At 50.4% G+C, this 16,544-nt stretch overlaps 1 protein-coding gene across 4 annotated transcripts; it reads right to left on the minus strand.

The window, feature by feature from the left end:
- Nucleotides 1–6,147: 6,147 nt before the first annotated feature.
- Nucleotides 6,148–15,803, minus strand: LOC308340537 (uncharacterized protein C2orf72). 4 transcript variants are annotated; one of them, XM_080799774.1, is made up of 4 exons: nucleotides 15,142–15,803; nucleotides 12,040–12,147; nucleotides 8,973–9,008; nucleotides 8,687–8,825 (listed from the first exon to the last, which is right to left on the minus strand). In XM_080799774.1, exons 1-3 carry the CDS (start codon nucleotides 15,746–15,748, stop codon nucleotides 9,004–9,006), a joined length of 720 nt encoding a protein of 239 aa, XP_080655900.1. In that variant the 5' UTR covers nucleotides 15,749–15,803; the 3' UTR covers nucleotides 8,687–8,825; nucleotides 8,973–9,003. The 4 variants fall into 4 exon arrangements, with proteins under 4 accessions (XP_080655898.1, XP_080655897.1, XP_080655900.1 ...); XM_080799773.1 differs by having other exon boundaries at nucleotides 12,040–12,150; XM_080799772.1 differs by lacking the exon at nucleotides 8,973–9,008 and having other exon boundaries at nucleotides 6,148–8,825.
- Nucleotides 15,804–16,544: the final 741 nt, after the last annotated feature.

Genomic DNA, 16,544 nt, shown 5'->3' on the forward strand with positions numbered 1-16,544 from the left:
ATAATGAACCCCTAAGTAATCACTGGTTTATAATAAAATTGAACAATGATAATTTTCGTTTTACATCTGGAATAGTTAATACTTTATGTTGTTTAAAAGAAACGCGAAAAGAGTTATAATGAAGGATGCCTGGGTAGCTCAGTGCGTTAAGCGCTGCGGTTCAGGTCAGGATCCCAGAGTCCTGAGATCCCTGCGGCGAGTCCCCTCCCCTCTTCCGGGCTGTGCCCTCTCTTTCTTTCTCTCTCTCTCTCAAATAAATAAATACTTTTTAAAAGATGATATATAGTGAAAGTGTTCCATAGAAAAAAGAGCTTCCCATTCTTGCCTTCTACGTGTCTAGTTCTTTGCCCCCATAGCAACAGGTTCTTGGTTTTTCTTTATCTTTTCTAAATAAAGATTTTACTTATTCATGAGAGAGAGAGAGAGAGAGCACTAGCGAGAGTGAGCACAAGTGGGAGGGAAGGGCAGAGGCAGAGGGAGAAGCAGGCTTCCCACTGAGCAGGGAGGCCTAGGTAGGACTCCATCCCAGGACCCCAGGATTGTGACCCGAGCCTAAGGCAGATGCAGAACCCGCAGGCGCCCCTCCTGGTTTTTGATACGTCTAATTTGAAATGGTAATTGTGATGCCCACCAGCTTCAAGAGCCAATCTACTTCCATAGTCAGTACTGAGAAAGGCTTGACAAAGATTAGAGACAGATGGTGGCGTTTTTAAGCCACTCGTCTTGCACCATCAAGCTACTCTCGATTAGATAGCAATTACTAAAGATTATTTCTGAAAAAATAAATAAAGATTATTTCCGGGGCCTTGTCAAAACAATGCAATCTACTGGCACAAGCAATATTTTGTGCTTGACTTTAAATTTGGTTGATAACACATTGGAGTGAATGTGTGAATTTTTAAAAAATTAGTATTCTAGAGCTAAGGTGGTTAAAATACATCAAATATAATTATTAAACACTTCTGAAGAACCTGTAGATCAGATTGGAAGGCACTACCTTGAGAGGTGTGCACAAAAAAATAAACAGTTATCTGGGAGTATCATTTCACAGAGGCACTTTGGCCCTTCCCTCACATGAAGACACCTGCATGCCCGAAACTTCTAGAGGAATCACAAGTAACAGGCGATGGAAATGAGTGGAAGAGGCAGAGTGTAAGGAAATGGTAACTCAGCAGGAGGGTGAGTGGCAACTAAGAAGCAACAAAACGAAGAATGAGTGGTTCACTAAAAGAGAGTAGTGGCTACTTCTCCTGCGGTGTTGCTGTGTGGAACTACTGGGGCACCTGGGTGGCTTGGTCAGCTAAGCATCTGACTCTTGATTTCTGCTCAGGACATGATCTCAGGGTCATGGGATGGAGCCCTGCAGTCAGGCTGCACTGGGCATGGAGCCTGCTTAAGATTCTCTCTCTTCTTTAAAAAAAAAAAAAAAAAAAAAAGATTCTCTCGCTTCTTGCCCCTCCCCCCTTCATGTTCTCTCAATCTCTCTCTCAAAAAAATAAATAAATAAAGTAAGTAAGTAAGTAAGTGTTGGCAATTAATTCAAACAGTTTTAAAACAAGAGAATACCAGGTGCCACGTCTGCTCTTCAAAGAGAGGACATTATGAGAGGATCATCATGTCTCTGGCTTGGATACTTGGCTTTTAACTTCCCCAAAGTCCCAGGGGAACCCGGTGAGGGGCCTCCCTCTTCCTGTGGATTCTGCTCTTCCACCTGGACAGCTGTTCCAAGCCTGAGGTTTCTTCGTCTCCATTTAATTGTATACTCTTTAGTCACAGCGATCTTTTCAAAACTCAACTCTGACCACCGCCTCTGCTCCTTGAAACCTTCAGCCCTCATCCTGGGCTCTATCCTTATGCTTCTTCTTCCTGAGTTTCTGTCCAAAGCCTTTGTCTCACTCCCCATTCTCCCTGTGAGAGATCCATGCCCCCATTGCTGTGGACAGAATGGTGGCCTCCTCAAATGTATCCCGTAGCCCCATCCTCTCTCTGGAGCTCCAGACTCACACATTTATCATACATCTCTGCTTGATACTCCTTAACTTAATAACCTCAAAGCTCCATGCACATTTCCTGCCTTGATCTGGGTGTGGAGAAGGGCACTAACAGCAACTAAAGCTGGGCCATGACTGTTCCCTCCCACTCACTGGGTCGGTACCAGCTCTGGTCTACTTAACCTCTCTCACAGCAGCCCAGCTCCCATTTCCTGGCAGTCTCAGCTCCGCCTCTTCTTTCCTGGCTGCAACCACTTCCAACAGCTTTGCCTTCCTGCTCACCATCTCAGGATGCTCCCGTCTGTTCTCCCCAGCCAGCCAGAAGCATGATCAAAAACAAGGAAGACGAGGACTCTCTCCTCCAAGATTTTCACCCAACCCTGCTTACCCTGTCTTTATGTCCCAGCCCTCCACCCTGGCATGCCACAGTCCAGCGATCCGGAATTGCTGGGGCTCCCAGAGTCTGACCTTGTCTCTGACCCTGGTATTTGCTCTTCCCTCTGTCTTCCTTTCCCTCTTCCCCCACTTACCAAGCAACTCCTCCTCCAGGTGGGCCTTTCTTGACCGCCCCACTATGTGTCCCCTTGCATCCTTTACTCCACACAGCTATCGTCCTGTTTCCTTACCCAGGTCCCAACTGGACTAGGAACTTCTCAAGGGGACGAGGCACATCTTATTCATCTCAGTATCATCTATAATAACTAGCACAGTGTTAGGCAAACAGTAGCTGCTCAATAAGAGTTGGATGAATGGATGAAGGTGGAGTCAGTTAGTTATTGGCACAATGCTGGAACTCACACCTGTGTCTCTGAAACCCTCGCCCTCTCCAAATTTTATAAGGAGATATATTTATCTTCAGAGAAGATTGAGGACAGATCAAAATCACTGAAGGAATTCCTCCCCAGTGCTCTGTTCATAAACAACTATCTGCCTCCATATTTAGGACTGAAGCAAAAATTCGCAAAGCCCAAACAAGGTCCTCTGTAGGCTCACACAGACCGGAACAGACTGGGGCGACTGTCAGGGTGAAGGGAGGAAACCAGAGCCGGTACCTACCTTGCTCGAGCGCCCACTTTAAACAGGGCTCAGGAGCTTGCCGGGAGCATCTCCCGGGCCCCCGCGACGCCCTCTAGTGGCCACGGTGCTCCCCAGAAGGCGGAGAACTCCGCGCGGGGCGAGAGGCCTGGGACCACCCACATCCCGCCCTCCACGGCTCCCCTACCCCCATGCCCAGCCTCGGGGGTATTAGGAGGGCTCGCTCCTGCCAAGAATCGGGCTTGACTGCTTTTTGAGCTGCAGCGTTATGAGTTGATAAGGACAGGCGTCGTCGGAGCCGGGAAACTGCTTTGCCACTTAGCGGCGCTGTGGCCACGTGGTCACCCAACCCCAGGCGCGGAGGGGACCGGCCCACCTGCCTGGCAGGGCCCTAAGTGAGGGATGTGCTCTAGTCAGGGTTTGGTGTAGAGCAGCGCTGAATAAACCTCAGATCTTAGGTCACAGGGCCAGGCCCCGAGGCTGGTGGATGCTTTAGGTACACCACGCCTGCCACATGCTAGTAGAGTGAAATCATTTGTTCATGGAACAGAAATGCAATAGCAGCAGTGTGAGACGGCCTTCCGGCGGGGCGGGGAGCGGTGCTTGATGGGAGGGAAACACCTGGATGGGGCCCTGGGTGGACTGAGGCACAAAAAGACCCGCAAAGCCATCGGAGACGCTGAACTCTCTTCCCCCGGGGGCGGACTCCGGGAGGACAGCTCCTATCCTGGGCGACAGGAAAACTGACAAGCTGATGCAGGAAGCCATTGCCCTTCCCTTCCTGGGGGTCTGGGGGTGAGGCAGGAAGAGCCACACCGAACCCCCGAGACCAGTATCCTGCACGTTTCCATTGTTCTAGACTCGTGCTTTGACACTGGCTAGCCCCTAGCAACAGGTGCAACCAAGAACTGGAAACGCACGCAGCTATTGCAAATCCTGGAACTGATTTTTAGATTCCATTTTATTTCATTTCATTAAAATTTAAAGACTGATGCCCAATTTAGTCATTGGGAAACTTTTAAGTATATCTGGAGCAACTTGAGAGTGAATCTCTTTTTTCAACTACGAATTTCATGAAATCTAAATACAGATCAAGTTATTTTGGTTTAAAAATTTAGTGTCTAAATCAAGCTGTTGTGTAATAGCCTCACAGGATTTCGAAGATGCAAACTGCATCATTACAAATGTTTTATATTTAAGTGGAAATAATGCTATTTTGGACATTCCGGGCTAAATAAAATATATTATTAAATAAAATATATTATTAAAATTAGTTCCATCTGGGCGCCTGGGTGGCTCAGTGGGTTAAAGCTGCTGCCTTCGGCTCAGGTCATGATCCCAGGGTCATGGGATTAAGCCCCAGGGTCATGGGATTAAGCCCCGCATCCGGCTCTCTGCTCAGCAGGGAGCCTGCTTCCTCCTCTCTCTCTTCTTGCCTCTCTGCCTACTTGTGATCTGTCTGTCAAATAAATAAATAAAATCTTTAAAAAAAAATTAGTTCCATCTGTTTTATTTTTTTTCCTCATGTGTCTACTAGAAAAATCTAAACCTACATATGGTCCTGGTGTTAGATTTCTCTTAGGCGGGGCTGGTCTAGACCTACCCAGAGGTCTTGTGCCCTCTGACCTCCCTTTAAGGCCTGGCCCTGCTCCTTGGTGCTGGCACAGGCTGGACCAAACCAGACTGAGGGAGAGAGGCTAAAGGTGAGACCCCCTCCCGCCAGGGAGCAAGGGGCTCAGAGTGGCTGCCCTGGCAGCTAGGGGTTCTGGAGTGGGCAAGATCCCTGGGATGGCAGGCGGTTGGTCAGGGTAGCCCAGAGTTGGGGTAATGATCTGAGAAGCCCTCATTAACCAGTGAGGGAAAGAAGAAACGCAGGGCAGCAAGACCGTGTGTAATCAGGACTCAGAATGAGGGCTTGGTCACAAGGACTCAGAGCCTAACGACTCCACAAGTGCAGAACAGGACAGAAACCAGCTTGACTTAAAACTTACCATGTGAACTCCTACCTGAGGGTCTCTGAATTTCACCAGTCAGGTGTGGGTCTGCCGTTGCAGCAGGAGACCTGGCTGGGGAGCTCAGGGAGCTCAGGGAGGAAGCCAGACAGGGATTTGCCAAAGCCCTGGACCCGCAGGGGCCCCAGGGCCCGGGCCAACTCTGGACCTGAGCCATTCCACACCTTTGCTCCCTTTGGGATCTCTGTGAACCAGGGCATATCCCCGTGGGTAGCCTCTGTTTCTGCTCCCAGTTCAGCAGCCCCCAGTATAACATAACCCAAGGGCTCAGGCTCGGGGGGCAAAGGCATCTGAAGAATTCGTGTACAATCCTGGTCAGCTGCCCTGCCTTGCGCGTCACTTCCTTTGAACTCAAAGATTACACAAGCGACAGTCTGTCTCAATCCTTGATCCACTAACACACAAGACCGGGTCATAAAGGGGTTGTGCAGCCCTCGGGTATGAAACAAAAGACTCTCTCGCTGCTGTGCTGTTTATGTTTGCCGTCCAAACAGGACAAAGTGCAGGCCTCACGAGTTTGGGGAGCCAGCCCCACAGTGAGGAGCTGTTACACTTTGAAGCGTAGACTATCAGGTTAACATGGCTGTCGTCGCCTTTTCCCGTGAGCTTGGGTCCTGGGTTCTCTGGCTGGGATAAGAGGGGGCTTGTTGAGAACACACTGGTGTTTGGGGGCCTTGGACCCCGGCCCCTTTGCAGGTTTGCCCTGTTCTAGGTTTGACGACTGAAGGACTCCTCTTGCATGGTAAGTCTTGGAGACAAATACTTTGAGAGGAGAGAAACTGTGACACAAATATTATACAGGGCTCTCTGGGGCTGAGGCAAGGCCATCTTGCCTCGTTAAACATGCTCGTAGGTGCACACGAACGCACACATTTGAGTGAGCCCCAAGCAAAATGCAATCTTTGAAAACCATCTCTTTTCAAACATTTACTTTCCGGCTACATGTTTTTCCAGTTCCAGCCGACAGGGTTGTAGAGACGTTTCCCCAGGGCAGGACTGGAAGTCTTTTGGGCCAAACTATTCCAGAGGTTCCCATCTTTTGCCCAGGCTCCCTGCTCCCATGGGCCCGTGAGCAATGCTTTGAGAACAAATGCGAAGACCCATTCTGGTTTTGATTAGACAGCCATGAGGTACTGTTCGGTTTTATTAGATAGAAGGAATTATTGATTAAAGTCAGAAGCAGCACAACTACTCCCATATTAGAAGGATTAATACCCACCAGCCCAGAGTGTGACTTGGCTGGAGACCCCTGCCAATGGCTCCCAGTACCACTGACCTCATTTGGGGCCTCTATTCCCAGACAGGCCCACCGCAATCTTCGGGCCTTGTAAGAGTCCTCAGGGAAGAGACCTACCACCAAGGTCATCCCTTCCAGCACCTAACTCTTGTGTCTGCTAGAAAAATACCAACTAATTATTCCTAAAAAGATCATGTGTAGCCACGTGTTGAGAAACCCAACGTGGGCCCTGAAGGCTCTCAGTCCCATGTTTCCTGGTTGGGAAGCAGAACACAAACCTCAGGAAAGACTTTTTGTCTTCAGCTAGTCAGTCACCAGAGATACTAAAAATAATGAAAAAGTTATACATAGACCACTCTTTACCCCACAGATATGTGAACTCGAATGTTCACCAGGACCAGGCAGGTGGCATGTACGAGTGAAGTAGAGGGGCGGATTAGATGGGAGGGAGGGGGGCTCTACCCAGAGGAGGGGGGTTGCAGCGAACTGGACGTGATGGCATGCCCTGTCCTCTACCCAGCAAGCTACATTTTTTATGTGCAATTTCTCAAGTTTCCAATATTGGCAACAAATACAAAAGGTTTATAAACACAGCAGAGGCTGTGCCTTGTAACTTCTGCCCTAGGTAATTTCCCACCTTAAAAAAGGCTCCCCCCCGACCAAATAATACAACTCGAACCCAATTATTGCAAAGAAAGTATCAAAGAAATAAAAAAATAGAGCAGCTTTGAAAATACCAGTCTCCCCATTTCAAAACAAAATCTACGGTAATCCATTGAGTTCATTCTTGTGTAGAAGGAGGTCAGCTGGGTCTACGTATTGGTGAGACAGCTTTGCATTATTAAAATGACACCTGCTGCTAACCAACCCCAAATAAGAGGTCACCCCACCTGCCCTCACGCTATCCCCATGAGGCAGAGAAGGGATAGAATTAGGCTGCTTAGAATGAAGAATAAATTGAGGCCAAGAGCCAGGAGGGACCCCACCTTGATATCACACAACCCCTCAGCCACAGGTTTCCAATTCCACATTTTGGTACCAGACATGAAAGCCAAAGTAACTACTGGAAGGTATGCAGAACCTCGTAGAACCCTGGGCAGATAGCCCCGCTGCATGTCTGCAGAGCAAATCATGCACAAATGAATGAATTTAGCTACTTCTCTTAGACTGTGCTTCCTACCAGGGCAAACCAGGAGCTGCTCTTTCCCATTCCAAAGACTGCATTTCTCCAGGGCCAGGCGAGGAAGGCAAGGGAGGTAACACAGAGTTCCTTCTACGAGTGAACAGATGGCTTTCCTGGCTTTGAAGGGAACATCATCATCAACCCTGTCTGACTCGTAAACAGAGAAAAAAGGGATTCAGGAACTTGGCACCTCTGGGCTGGGTCTGCTTTGACCTTGGACAAGGGCCTGATATGGAGAGAAAGTCCCATGTCCTTGTAATGAACACTCCTATCTTTCTTGTTTGGTGTCATGGGCAGTTCCCAGCATCCTTATTCTCAAAGGATTTGGCACAGAAAGTCAACATCAACATGAGGAAGAAAGAGGGCATGCAAAGCAGGGGGCTGTCTTTGCTCTGACCCAACAGGCCCCCAGGGCAGCAGTGCAATCTTTATGTTGGCTTTGCTCTGGAGCCAAGGTCTCAGGACGCTCAACCCTCTCTTCTGGGGGCGGGGTACTCTTCGAATTTCACAGGGAGAAGGGATTGGCTCACTCAGTTTCTCAAAGGAGCCATGATGGGCAATTTTGGTGGAACAAATCTTTACTGTTAGAGATTGTACCGTAGGTTGTGAGAAACCCGCTAAGTGCCAGGGGTAACTCATAGTCACAGTAACCCCCGCACAACACACACACACACACACACACACACACACTCACTCTCACACTCAAACACACACGTTTCCAGTGCTGCCTGGAACGGCAGCCTGGTTCTTGGTTGAGAGCCCCTGGGCTCGGAGCCTCGTCATGTGTTTGAGAAACAGAAGCCCCAAAGGTTCAGTGACATGTCCAAGGCCACCCCCTGTTCCCGATCTGATGACTTCCGGTCCAGAGTTCTTTACAGTTGCACTTGAAATGATGGATTTTCATGCAAACACACCATGGGCTGCCACAGCACCACAGAGCCTCAAGGTAGACAGCCACCTGTCCCAATGGCATAGAAAAACTGAGGCACGGAAAGATCAGATAACCTTACTGTGATCAGGGAGTGAGCAAATGTGAGGTGGGGGCGGGCAGGTTCCAGGAAAATAAGTTTTCCTAGCTGGTTCAATGCAGCAGCCCCCACCCCCGACAGGTGGGGCCTTTGTAGTTACCACCATTCCAAGGTCAACACGGAAGCAAAGGGGCTCAGTGAGAAGGAGCCAGTCCCCAGTGTGCAGGTTAAGAGCACGGGTGACCCGGTGGTCCAGCCTTCATCTTGAGTCTACAGCGGGGTCAGCAGGAGCAGAGACAAGTCCGTCACAGGCTCTCAACCCCTTCCTGGGGTCCTCACAGTCTCCATTGGGACATATGGCTGTCAGGGCCAGCTCCTCCTCAGTGTCCTGGAGGTGATCTGGAACACAAGAGAAGGAATCACCCAATCAGAAGGTCAAGTTTAGGAGTGGGTAAGCTAGGAGTGAAAGGGAGGAAGTCGGCCCCAGTAATATTTACTTAAAAACCACAGTAAAATACGTATCGAGACCCTTAAAAATGTACATACCCTTTGACCCAGCAATTCCACTTCTAGGATTTTATCCTAAGGAAATAATTAGGAATAGTTAGTGGAACTGCCATCTTGGGATGACACGGAGGGTGGCTCAGCAGAGAGAAGGAAAGGACCTAGGTCCTCAGTGGGGTCACTGGGCCCCGGAATTGACCAGCTCTGAAGCTGACTCTACCTCTAGACTATCTTTTAGGTGAGATACTGAATGCCCTTGCTATGCCAGCTTGAGCCATGGTTTCTCTCCCTGTAGCCAAAAGCATCCTAACCTAATGTGATGGCCAAAGAAGGGACTGATTGAGTTCACCATGGCTCACCCATATGATGAGATTCTGGCATTAAAAATGATGCATCATCCCCAGTGAGCACAGAGTCTGCTTCTCCCTCTCCCTCTGCCCCTAGCTCCTGCTCATGCAGTCTCTTGCTTAAATAAATAAAATCTTTAAAAAAAGATGCATAAAATTCCATAGAACTACACACACACACACACACACACACACACACACACAAGTAACACTGAAGGACTCTTAATAAGATCTGTGGATTGTTTCAATGTCAATATCCCAGTTGTGATATTATCCTATAGTTTTGCAAGATGCTACCAGTGCGGGAAACTGAGCCAAGTGTACACAGGATCTCTTTGTATGATTTCTTACAACCGCATGTGAATCTACAATTACCCACCATTCCCCTGAAAGAGAAAAGATGTTACTGATAGGTAATTACTGCTGTGGAATATTGCACACTGACAATATGTTACTGTGAAGGAAGCGGATTCCAGAACGGTTATGTATGAATGTCTGTCTAATCCCATATTTACTGTGTAAGTTATAAATGCATACACATAGTCCATAAATGCAATTTTCATTTTAATACATTCACTTCTACTTGAGATTAATTTGTTATATGCTATAGGGATGCCTGGTTGGCTCAGTCCTAAGAGCATGAATCTTTATTTTTTTTTTAAGATCTTATTTATTTATTCGTTGATGGGGGGGCAGAAGCAAGGGATGCAGCAGGCAGAGGGAGAGGCAGGCTCCCTGGTAAACAAGGAGCTTGATACTGGACTTGAATGCGGGACCTGAGCCCTGGAAGGCAGACACTTAACTTACTGAGACACCCAGGCATCCTGCGCAAGCAACTCCTGATCTTAGAGTCATGGGTTTGAGCCCCGTGGGGGGTGTAGAGATTATTTAAATAAATAAAATTTTAAAGAAATTGTTACATCCTACAGAGAGGGGAGTTATCCAAGATTTATGTAAAATTGTTTATGATTCCTTTGCTTTATTATTTTTCCCTTTGGTTTCCAGAAATAACCACACTGATGATGGAGAGACTGAAGTTAACATTTTTGCAACAGAATGCTTTGAATACCTGATGCATTTGGCTGATAATTCATGTATTATATAGAACTGTATTTGTTACAATTTAAACAGCTTAAGGAGGTACATAGATAGGTAGACAGACAGATGAACAGAATGGTCTATGTCAAAATACAGCTGATAGTTACTTTTGAGTGACGGGATTCAGCAAATGATTTTCATACTTGTTTTCCTTTCTCAAATTTTTTGAGCTTTCCCCCGCGATAGGCAGAATTCTAAGATGACCCTTAAGATTTCCACCACTCGGTGTACCCATCCTGTGTAATCGGCTCCTTCTGGTGCCGGTGGCATCTGTCAGTAGAATGGGATCGTCACTCCCTTGATTAGGGTCCCATATAGGACAACAGAGCGGTTCCTCCTGTGATTGAGTGACATTATTGGAGACCAGAAAGTCTCCTGCTTCTTGAAGGAGCAGCTGCTGTATTGAGAGACGTGTGGCAAGATGGCTGTCGGTTGGGAAGAGCCCCAGCTGATGGCCACTAAGAAGGCAGCGGAAAAGGGAATTCTGCCCACACCCACGGCAGCATGAAGGCCTCAGGCTCCGGAAGGGAATGCAGCCCGGGCGACACTCTGATCGGCTTTGTGAGACTCCTGACCCATGGAAACTGTGAGGAATTAACGGGTGTTGTTGTAAGCCGCTGAGTCTGTGCTCACTTCTTACGTGCCAAGGGAAGGCTGACACCTCGCCTGGTGATTTTTTTAAACATAAGGGACACAAGAAAAGTTTGTTTTAAAACACTGCCCGTTGCTTCTGTAACAGAACTGTGCTGTTCAGTACACGCTGGGGCCATGGGTCACATACATTTAGGTGGTTACAACGTACTCCCTCAGTACTTTCTAGCTCTCACAACAGCCTCAGTGCCCACTGGGTGTTCCTAGGGACTCCGAAGAACTCTTTCCCCCCTTCTCTCTTTAGCAGCTTGAGAAGCCTACACTAGAAAAGGCTTCCAGCTGAGTTCTTCCTCTCCCTTCCCAAACTGCCAGTGTTGGGTCCAGGCTGCTCCTTGTCCCTCCTGGGACTAGACAGTCCCCTCCTAATTGGCTCTGCCTCCAGTCTTGCCCTGCCTCACAGTCTTGTCACCTCTCCAAAACGCCCCTAATCTGGACAGCCCAGCTCCGAAATGGCCAGCAGCTCACTATTCGTGGGACACTTGGGTCTAGAGTCCCGATTTGGTCCCAGCTCTCCTCCTCAGCCTCAGCCCTCCCAGTCTCCTGGTCCTCACCCCCTGGCACTCCCAATGGGGGTCCCTTTTCTGAGCATGACATCATGCCCGCAGGTCTTCATTCATACTGCTTCCTCTCCAAAGTTTCCCCCTTACTGCCTAGGACAATCTCCAACCCCTGGCTCCAAGGTCATGTGTTCTGGAGCCTCAGGGGAAGGTTAAATGCATTGGCTCCAAGCACCCCACCATGCACAGGGCGGACACCTGCCCTGCCCACACTGATGCATTCATTAGTGGGAGACCCATGGGGCTAGAGCCCTACTAGGGGGTCAGTGTGCCTGTGGCCCTCGGCAGGAACACCTCACATCCTCACATCACTCACCTCCGCACCCTGCACATGGCAAGTGCTCTGTGGATGTTGGTCAACCCTATCCCTTAGGTCCCTGTGTGCACAGGACCCACCCCATAATCCCAAGCACCTGGCCCGCAGGGTCCAGAAGGTCAGGAAGGCAGCACACTCACCCTGAGCTGGGTCACTGGGAGAGGTGGCATCTGGATCCTTCCCCCGGCTCCAGGGACCCCAGGAAAAGCACGCCAGCAGTGCTGGGAGGCCCGGTCTCTCCCAGGGTCCTGCTGCCAGAAAGAACACAAGGTCCCAGACGCAGCAGGTGAGCACATTTGAGAGATTTTTCTGTTCAGCAAACCAAGCGCTTCAATTATCAACTGCCCTAGTTTCAACTGTTTGATTAAAAAAACAAAGATTCTGGGGGGCTCCTGGGCAGCTCAGCTGGTTAAGTGTCTGCTTTGGCTCAGGTCATGGTCTCAGGGTCCTGGAATTGAGCCCCATGTCAGGCTCCCTGCTCAGCAGGGAGTCTGCTTCTCCCTCTGCTCCTCCCCTTGCTTGTGCTCTCTCTTTCTCTCTCTCAAATAAATAAATAAATAAATAAATAAAATCTTTAAAAATTTTAAAAAAAAGATTCTGCTTTGCTAAGTGGGGTGGAGTTTTTGTATTTGCAAAATTGAGCCCCCAAAAAAGTGACACAAAACTAATAACAATGACATAGCACCAAAGAAAATACTCAAAGAGCAGAAATTCCCCTTGAGTTTTGGTTCAAACTATCTCTTAATGGGAATAGACTTAATTGTTTTTTATAATTTCTGTAAATCAATTACATGGTTTTTTTTTTTTTTTAAGATTTTATTTATTTATTTGAGAGAGGGAGAGAGAGAGAGCACGAGAGGGGGAAGGGTCAGAGGGAGAAGCAGACTCCCCGCCAAGCAGGGAGCCTGATGTGGGACCCAATCCTGGGACTCCAGGATCATGACTTGAGCAGAAGGCAGTCACCCAACCAACTGAGCCACCCAGGTGCCCTAAATCAATTACATGTTTAATCTAGTTTCCTTATTTTTTTTTAAAGTTTTCAACACAGTAGAAACTTTAATACTTAAAACTATAAGCTACCATTTTTCATCTAATTGATTGGCAATGCTTAAAAGTCTAGTTTCCTTATTATAATAAACATCTCAGCACCTGGGAGCCCCCACTCTCAGGAAAATGGCCACCTGGAACACAGAACATCCTGTTTATAAATCCTCATGCAGGATCTATTTACTCTGAATTTGCACCCACTTCTAATAAGACTGGGTCCTTCATTGGTTTAGGATCAGGGTCCTCAACTGGCTTAAGCATAAACTAGGTAAAAGGTCATTGCCAAGACCAGGCAACCTAAAAGTATAAGAACAGCCATCAGGCAGTGAGGAAAGAGATTGGAAAACTTAAAAAAGCCAGATGCAGTTGCTCTCAAAATCTTAGCAACAGGACAGCTTCGTGTTAGCAATCCATGGCGTTGTCCACTGAAAAAGCCCCGAAGAGAGTAGTGGACAGTGAGTTATACCCACACTCATCAATTTTGGTCATCAGTGAAAGGTTTCATGTTGTTCAGGATGTTTCTACAAAAGTAGAAACAAGTTTAAACAGTAAAGATTCTTTTGCAAAGCGTTAAGATTTCTTAAGTGATAATGTTTAAAAGGAGGCAAGGATTCTGCATGCCAGGCAAGGTGTTGGGAAATGGGGATATAAAGGTGGTTAAACTCACCAAGTGACAAAATCCGGTGCTTAAGAGTCGGGGATTTCACTTGAAAATTTACAAGTGGGAGTGGGGAGGGTCAGGGAAGACTTCCTGGAGGAGGAAGTCTGGTCCCAAACGATGAAATGGGACTGGTTAGGTGAAGAGGAGGATGGGAGAAATGGATTTTCATTCAAGGCAACTTTAAGATGTACAAAAACTTAGAGGAGGCCAGAACACACTTGGCTCTGGGGAATTAAAAGTTGTTCCTGGAGAATAGGAGAGGGCTAAGAGACTAAGAACTCGGAATTTTCTAGGTACCAGCTCATTGGGAGCAGAAAATCTGTTTGTGTAAATTCTTTCCTTTCCCCTATGGGGCCAGATCCGTGAAAGGACTGGCAGTGACAATCACAATAACAATTCACCTCAGGACTTTTCATGTCTTTCAGAATACTGTTAAAGAGTTTCAAATTTAGCTGACTATCACAGATTCAACAGAAAGGGGTTGTAGGCACTAGGTGTGGGGGTCGGGGGAGTGAGGCTGGTAAGTCTGGGACATTTGGGACATCAGAGGTACCAGGTCTCCTTGCTGGAAAAGCACCCCCCTCCGCCCTCAGCAAGCCTGGCATCTCCCAGTTTCTGGTTAACACACCAATGCCCAGAGAAGCAGAACACAGTCTCTGCGTTCATTACCACTTTAGCAAGAATGGAAGGCTTGAGGTCTTGGGACCGCAGCAGGTGCGGGGACAGTGGGGGCAGGAAGGGATCTGGGAGCGCGAAGGACAATCCTGCCTCTCAGCTTTGCCAGATCCAGTTGTACTTAGTGCCGGTATTTTAACCCTGAGACCTGGAAAAGCTCTTGTAAAACCTTCCGATCGGTACCAAGGTGTAAGAGATTTCTCACACTTCTGCCGATGGCAGTAGATACCCAGGCTGGGTGCCCTCACTGCCCTTCCCACGCTTCAGGAGAACGTGGAGAGAAACGCAGCAGTGGGTGCACACCCAGAGTGGGATTAGAAAATTCTGGGCCCGCAGTCCCTCACACCCTTTCCCCACACTCAGAGCCTTGGCACCTATTCCTGTGACCCAGTGGGGCATCCACGCTAAGCCTCCACCGCCGCATCCCTAGCTGCAGAGGGTCCTGGAAGCTCCTGCCACCGCCAGCCCCCAGCTCCCAGTTCTATTCCTCTTCCCACCTTGGAACTTGGGCCTCCTGATGCTTTCTCACCTCCTCTCCCTCCCCCCAGCTCCCAGCCCAATCCAACCCTCTCTCCACCAACTTCCCTGCCTTGAGCTGGTCTGCTCGGCTTTCCCAAGCCCTTGAGTCTCTTACGCTCTCTAGATCCTTCCGGAACAGACTGGACCCCGGGTCCAGGGCCCGATCCACGGTAGCTGGAAGGCCTAGTGCGGGGCACCTCCCCTCTCTGGGCCTCAGTTTACTGTGGTGCCCAAGGAGAGAAGCTGGCCTAAAGAGTTCCAACTTCGGGGCCTACCCCCACCCCCAGGCCGCCCCCCGCCCGCGCCCGCCCCCCGCCGCCCCCGGGCCTCGTAGTCTCACCTGGTCGCGAGGACCCGGCTGCTTGTAGCGCCCTGCAGGCGGCCGCCTGGACGGCCACGCTGGAGGCCGGGTGGCCGGGGCAGTAGGCGGCCGCCTGCACTGGGCCCCCCGCCTGGCGGCCGAACACTGTGCGCAGCAGCGCTTCCAGGAGCCGCAACCCCGGCGCCACCGTGTCCTCGGGCCCGGCCTCGGCCACCAGCACCCCGACCAGCGCCGCCCCGGCCCGCCGGCGGCCGCGCACGTCCCGCAGCATCTCCCGCAGGCGGCGCCGCGGCTCCCGGGCGGTCAGCGAGGACGCGCGGCACAGCACGAAGACGAGCGGCGAGCGGATGGCGCGCGCCCCCGCCGTCCCGGACGCCCTCTGCGCCCCCGGCGCTACGGCCCCTGGAGTCCCGGCCCCCGCGCCGCCCGGCTTGCCCGCCGCTTGCTCGGGCGGGAACACGGCCCGGGCGAAGTCCCGCAGCAGCGCGCGGCTCTGCTCGCGCTCCCACAGCTCGCCCACCAGCAGCACCTGCCCGCGGCCGCCCGCCGCCTCCACCAACGCCTGGAAGGGCGGCTCTGCCGGGCGCGCGGGCCGCGCCACCAGCTCCTCCAGCTCGCGCTCCATGCTCGTCGCCGCGCGTCCTCTCCGGCCGCCCGGGCCCTGCAGCGGTGGCTGCGCGCCTCTCCGGCCGCGGGCGCTGGGGCTCCGGAGGACACACCCCCAAGGGCCAAGCCCCGCCCGACTCCCGGCCCGCGGGCCGAGCTTTCCGCGCTCCAGCGGGCCCTTGGGCGGGGGCCTGGGGCTTTCCCCGTAAGCGCGCTGAGGGCGGCTTCTCCCGCAGTCCGTGTGGCAGACGCGGGGACACGGAGCTGTCCTGCCGTCCACCCGTCTATCCATCCATCCGTGGACCGGTTCCTCCAACCATTCGACAGACACTTGTTGAGTACCTACTAAGGTGCGGGGCAGCCAACCGTGAAGGAAGACAGAAAATTATCATGTGAACAAGTTAGATCGGAGCACAGACTTCCTTGGAATCCGTGTAGTTTGGGGACCGGAACTTCTGTAGGGGGGGCACTGCCTCTAACGTACTGCTTTGGGGTGTTGGTGGGGGGCGCCAGAAAAGGGAATGCAGAGAAGGGAGTAGGGAGATGAGGAAAGAGGGGAAACAGGGATCTCTTCTGTTCTGTCACTTAATTCACCTTTTGGGCCTCAGCATTTAACATAGGCTAATCGAGGGCTCATTATTTCAACAAATACTTATTACCCTGGGCACTGGGGGGTGAAAACGAAGGAAAGAGACAGCATTACTCCCTGTAGACCAGAAAACCTAGGAAGGCAGGTGTGGGCATGGATGGTGCTCAGATCTGGGCGGGAATGGGGGTGGGGGGAGTGGTGGTGTAGGGAGTGGTGATGTAGGTGA

The sequence above is a fragment of the Martes martes genome (assembly GCF_963455335.1).
Source record: "Martes martes genome assembly, chromosome: 3".
In the NCBI taxonomy this organism is placed as follows: Eukaryota; Metazoa; Chordata; class Mammalia; order Carnivora; family Mustelidae; genus Martes; species Martes martes.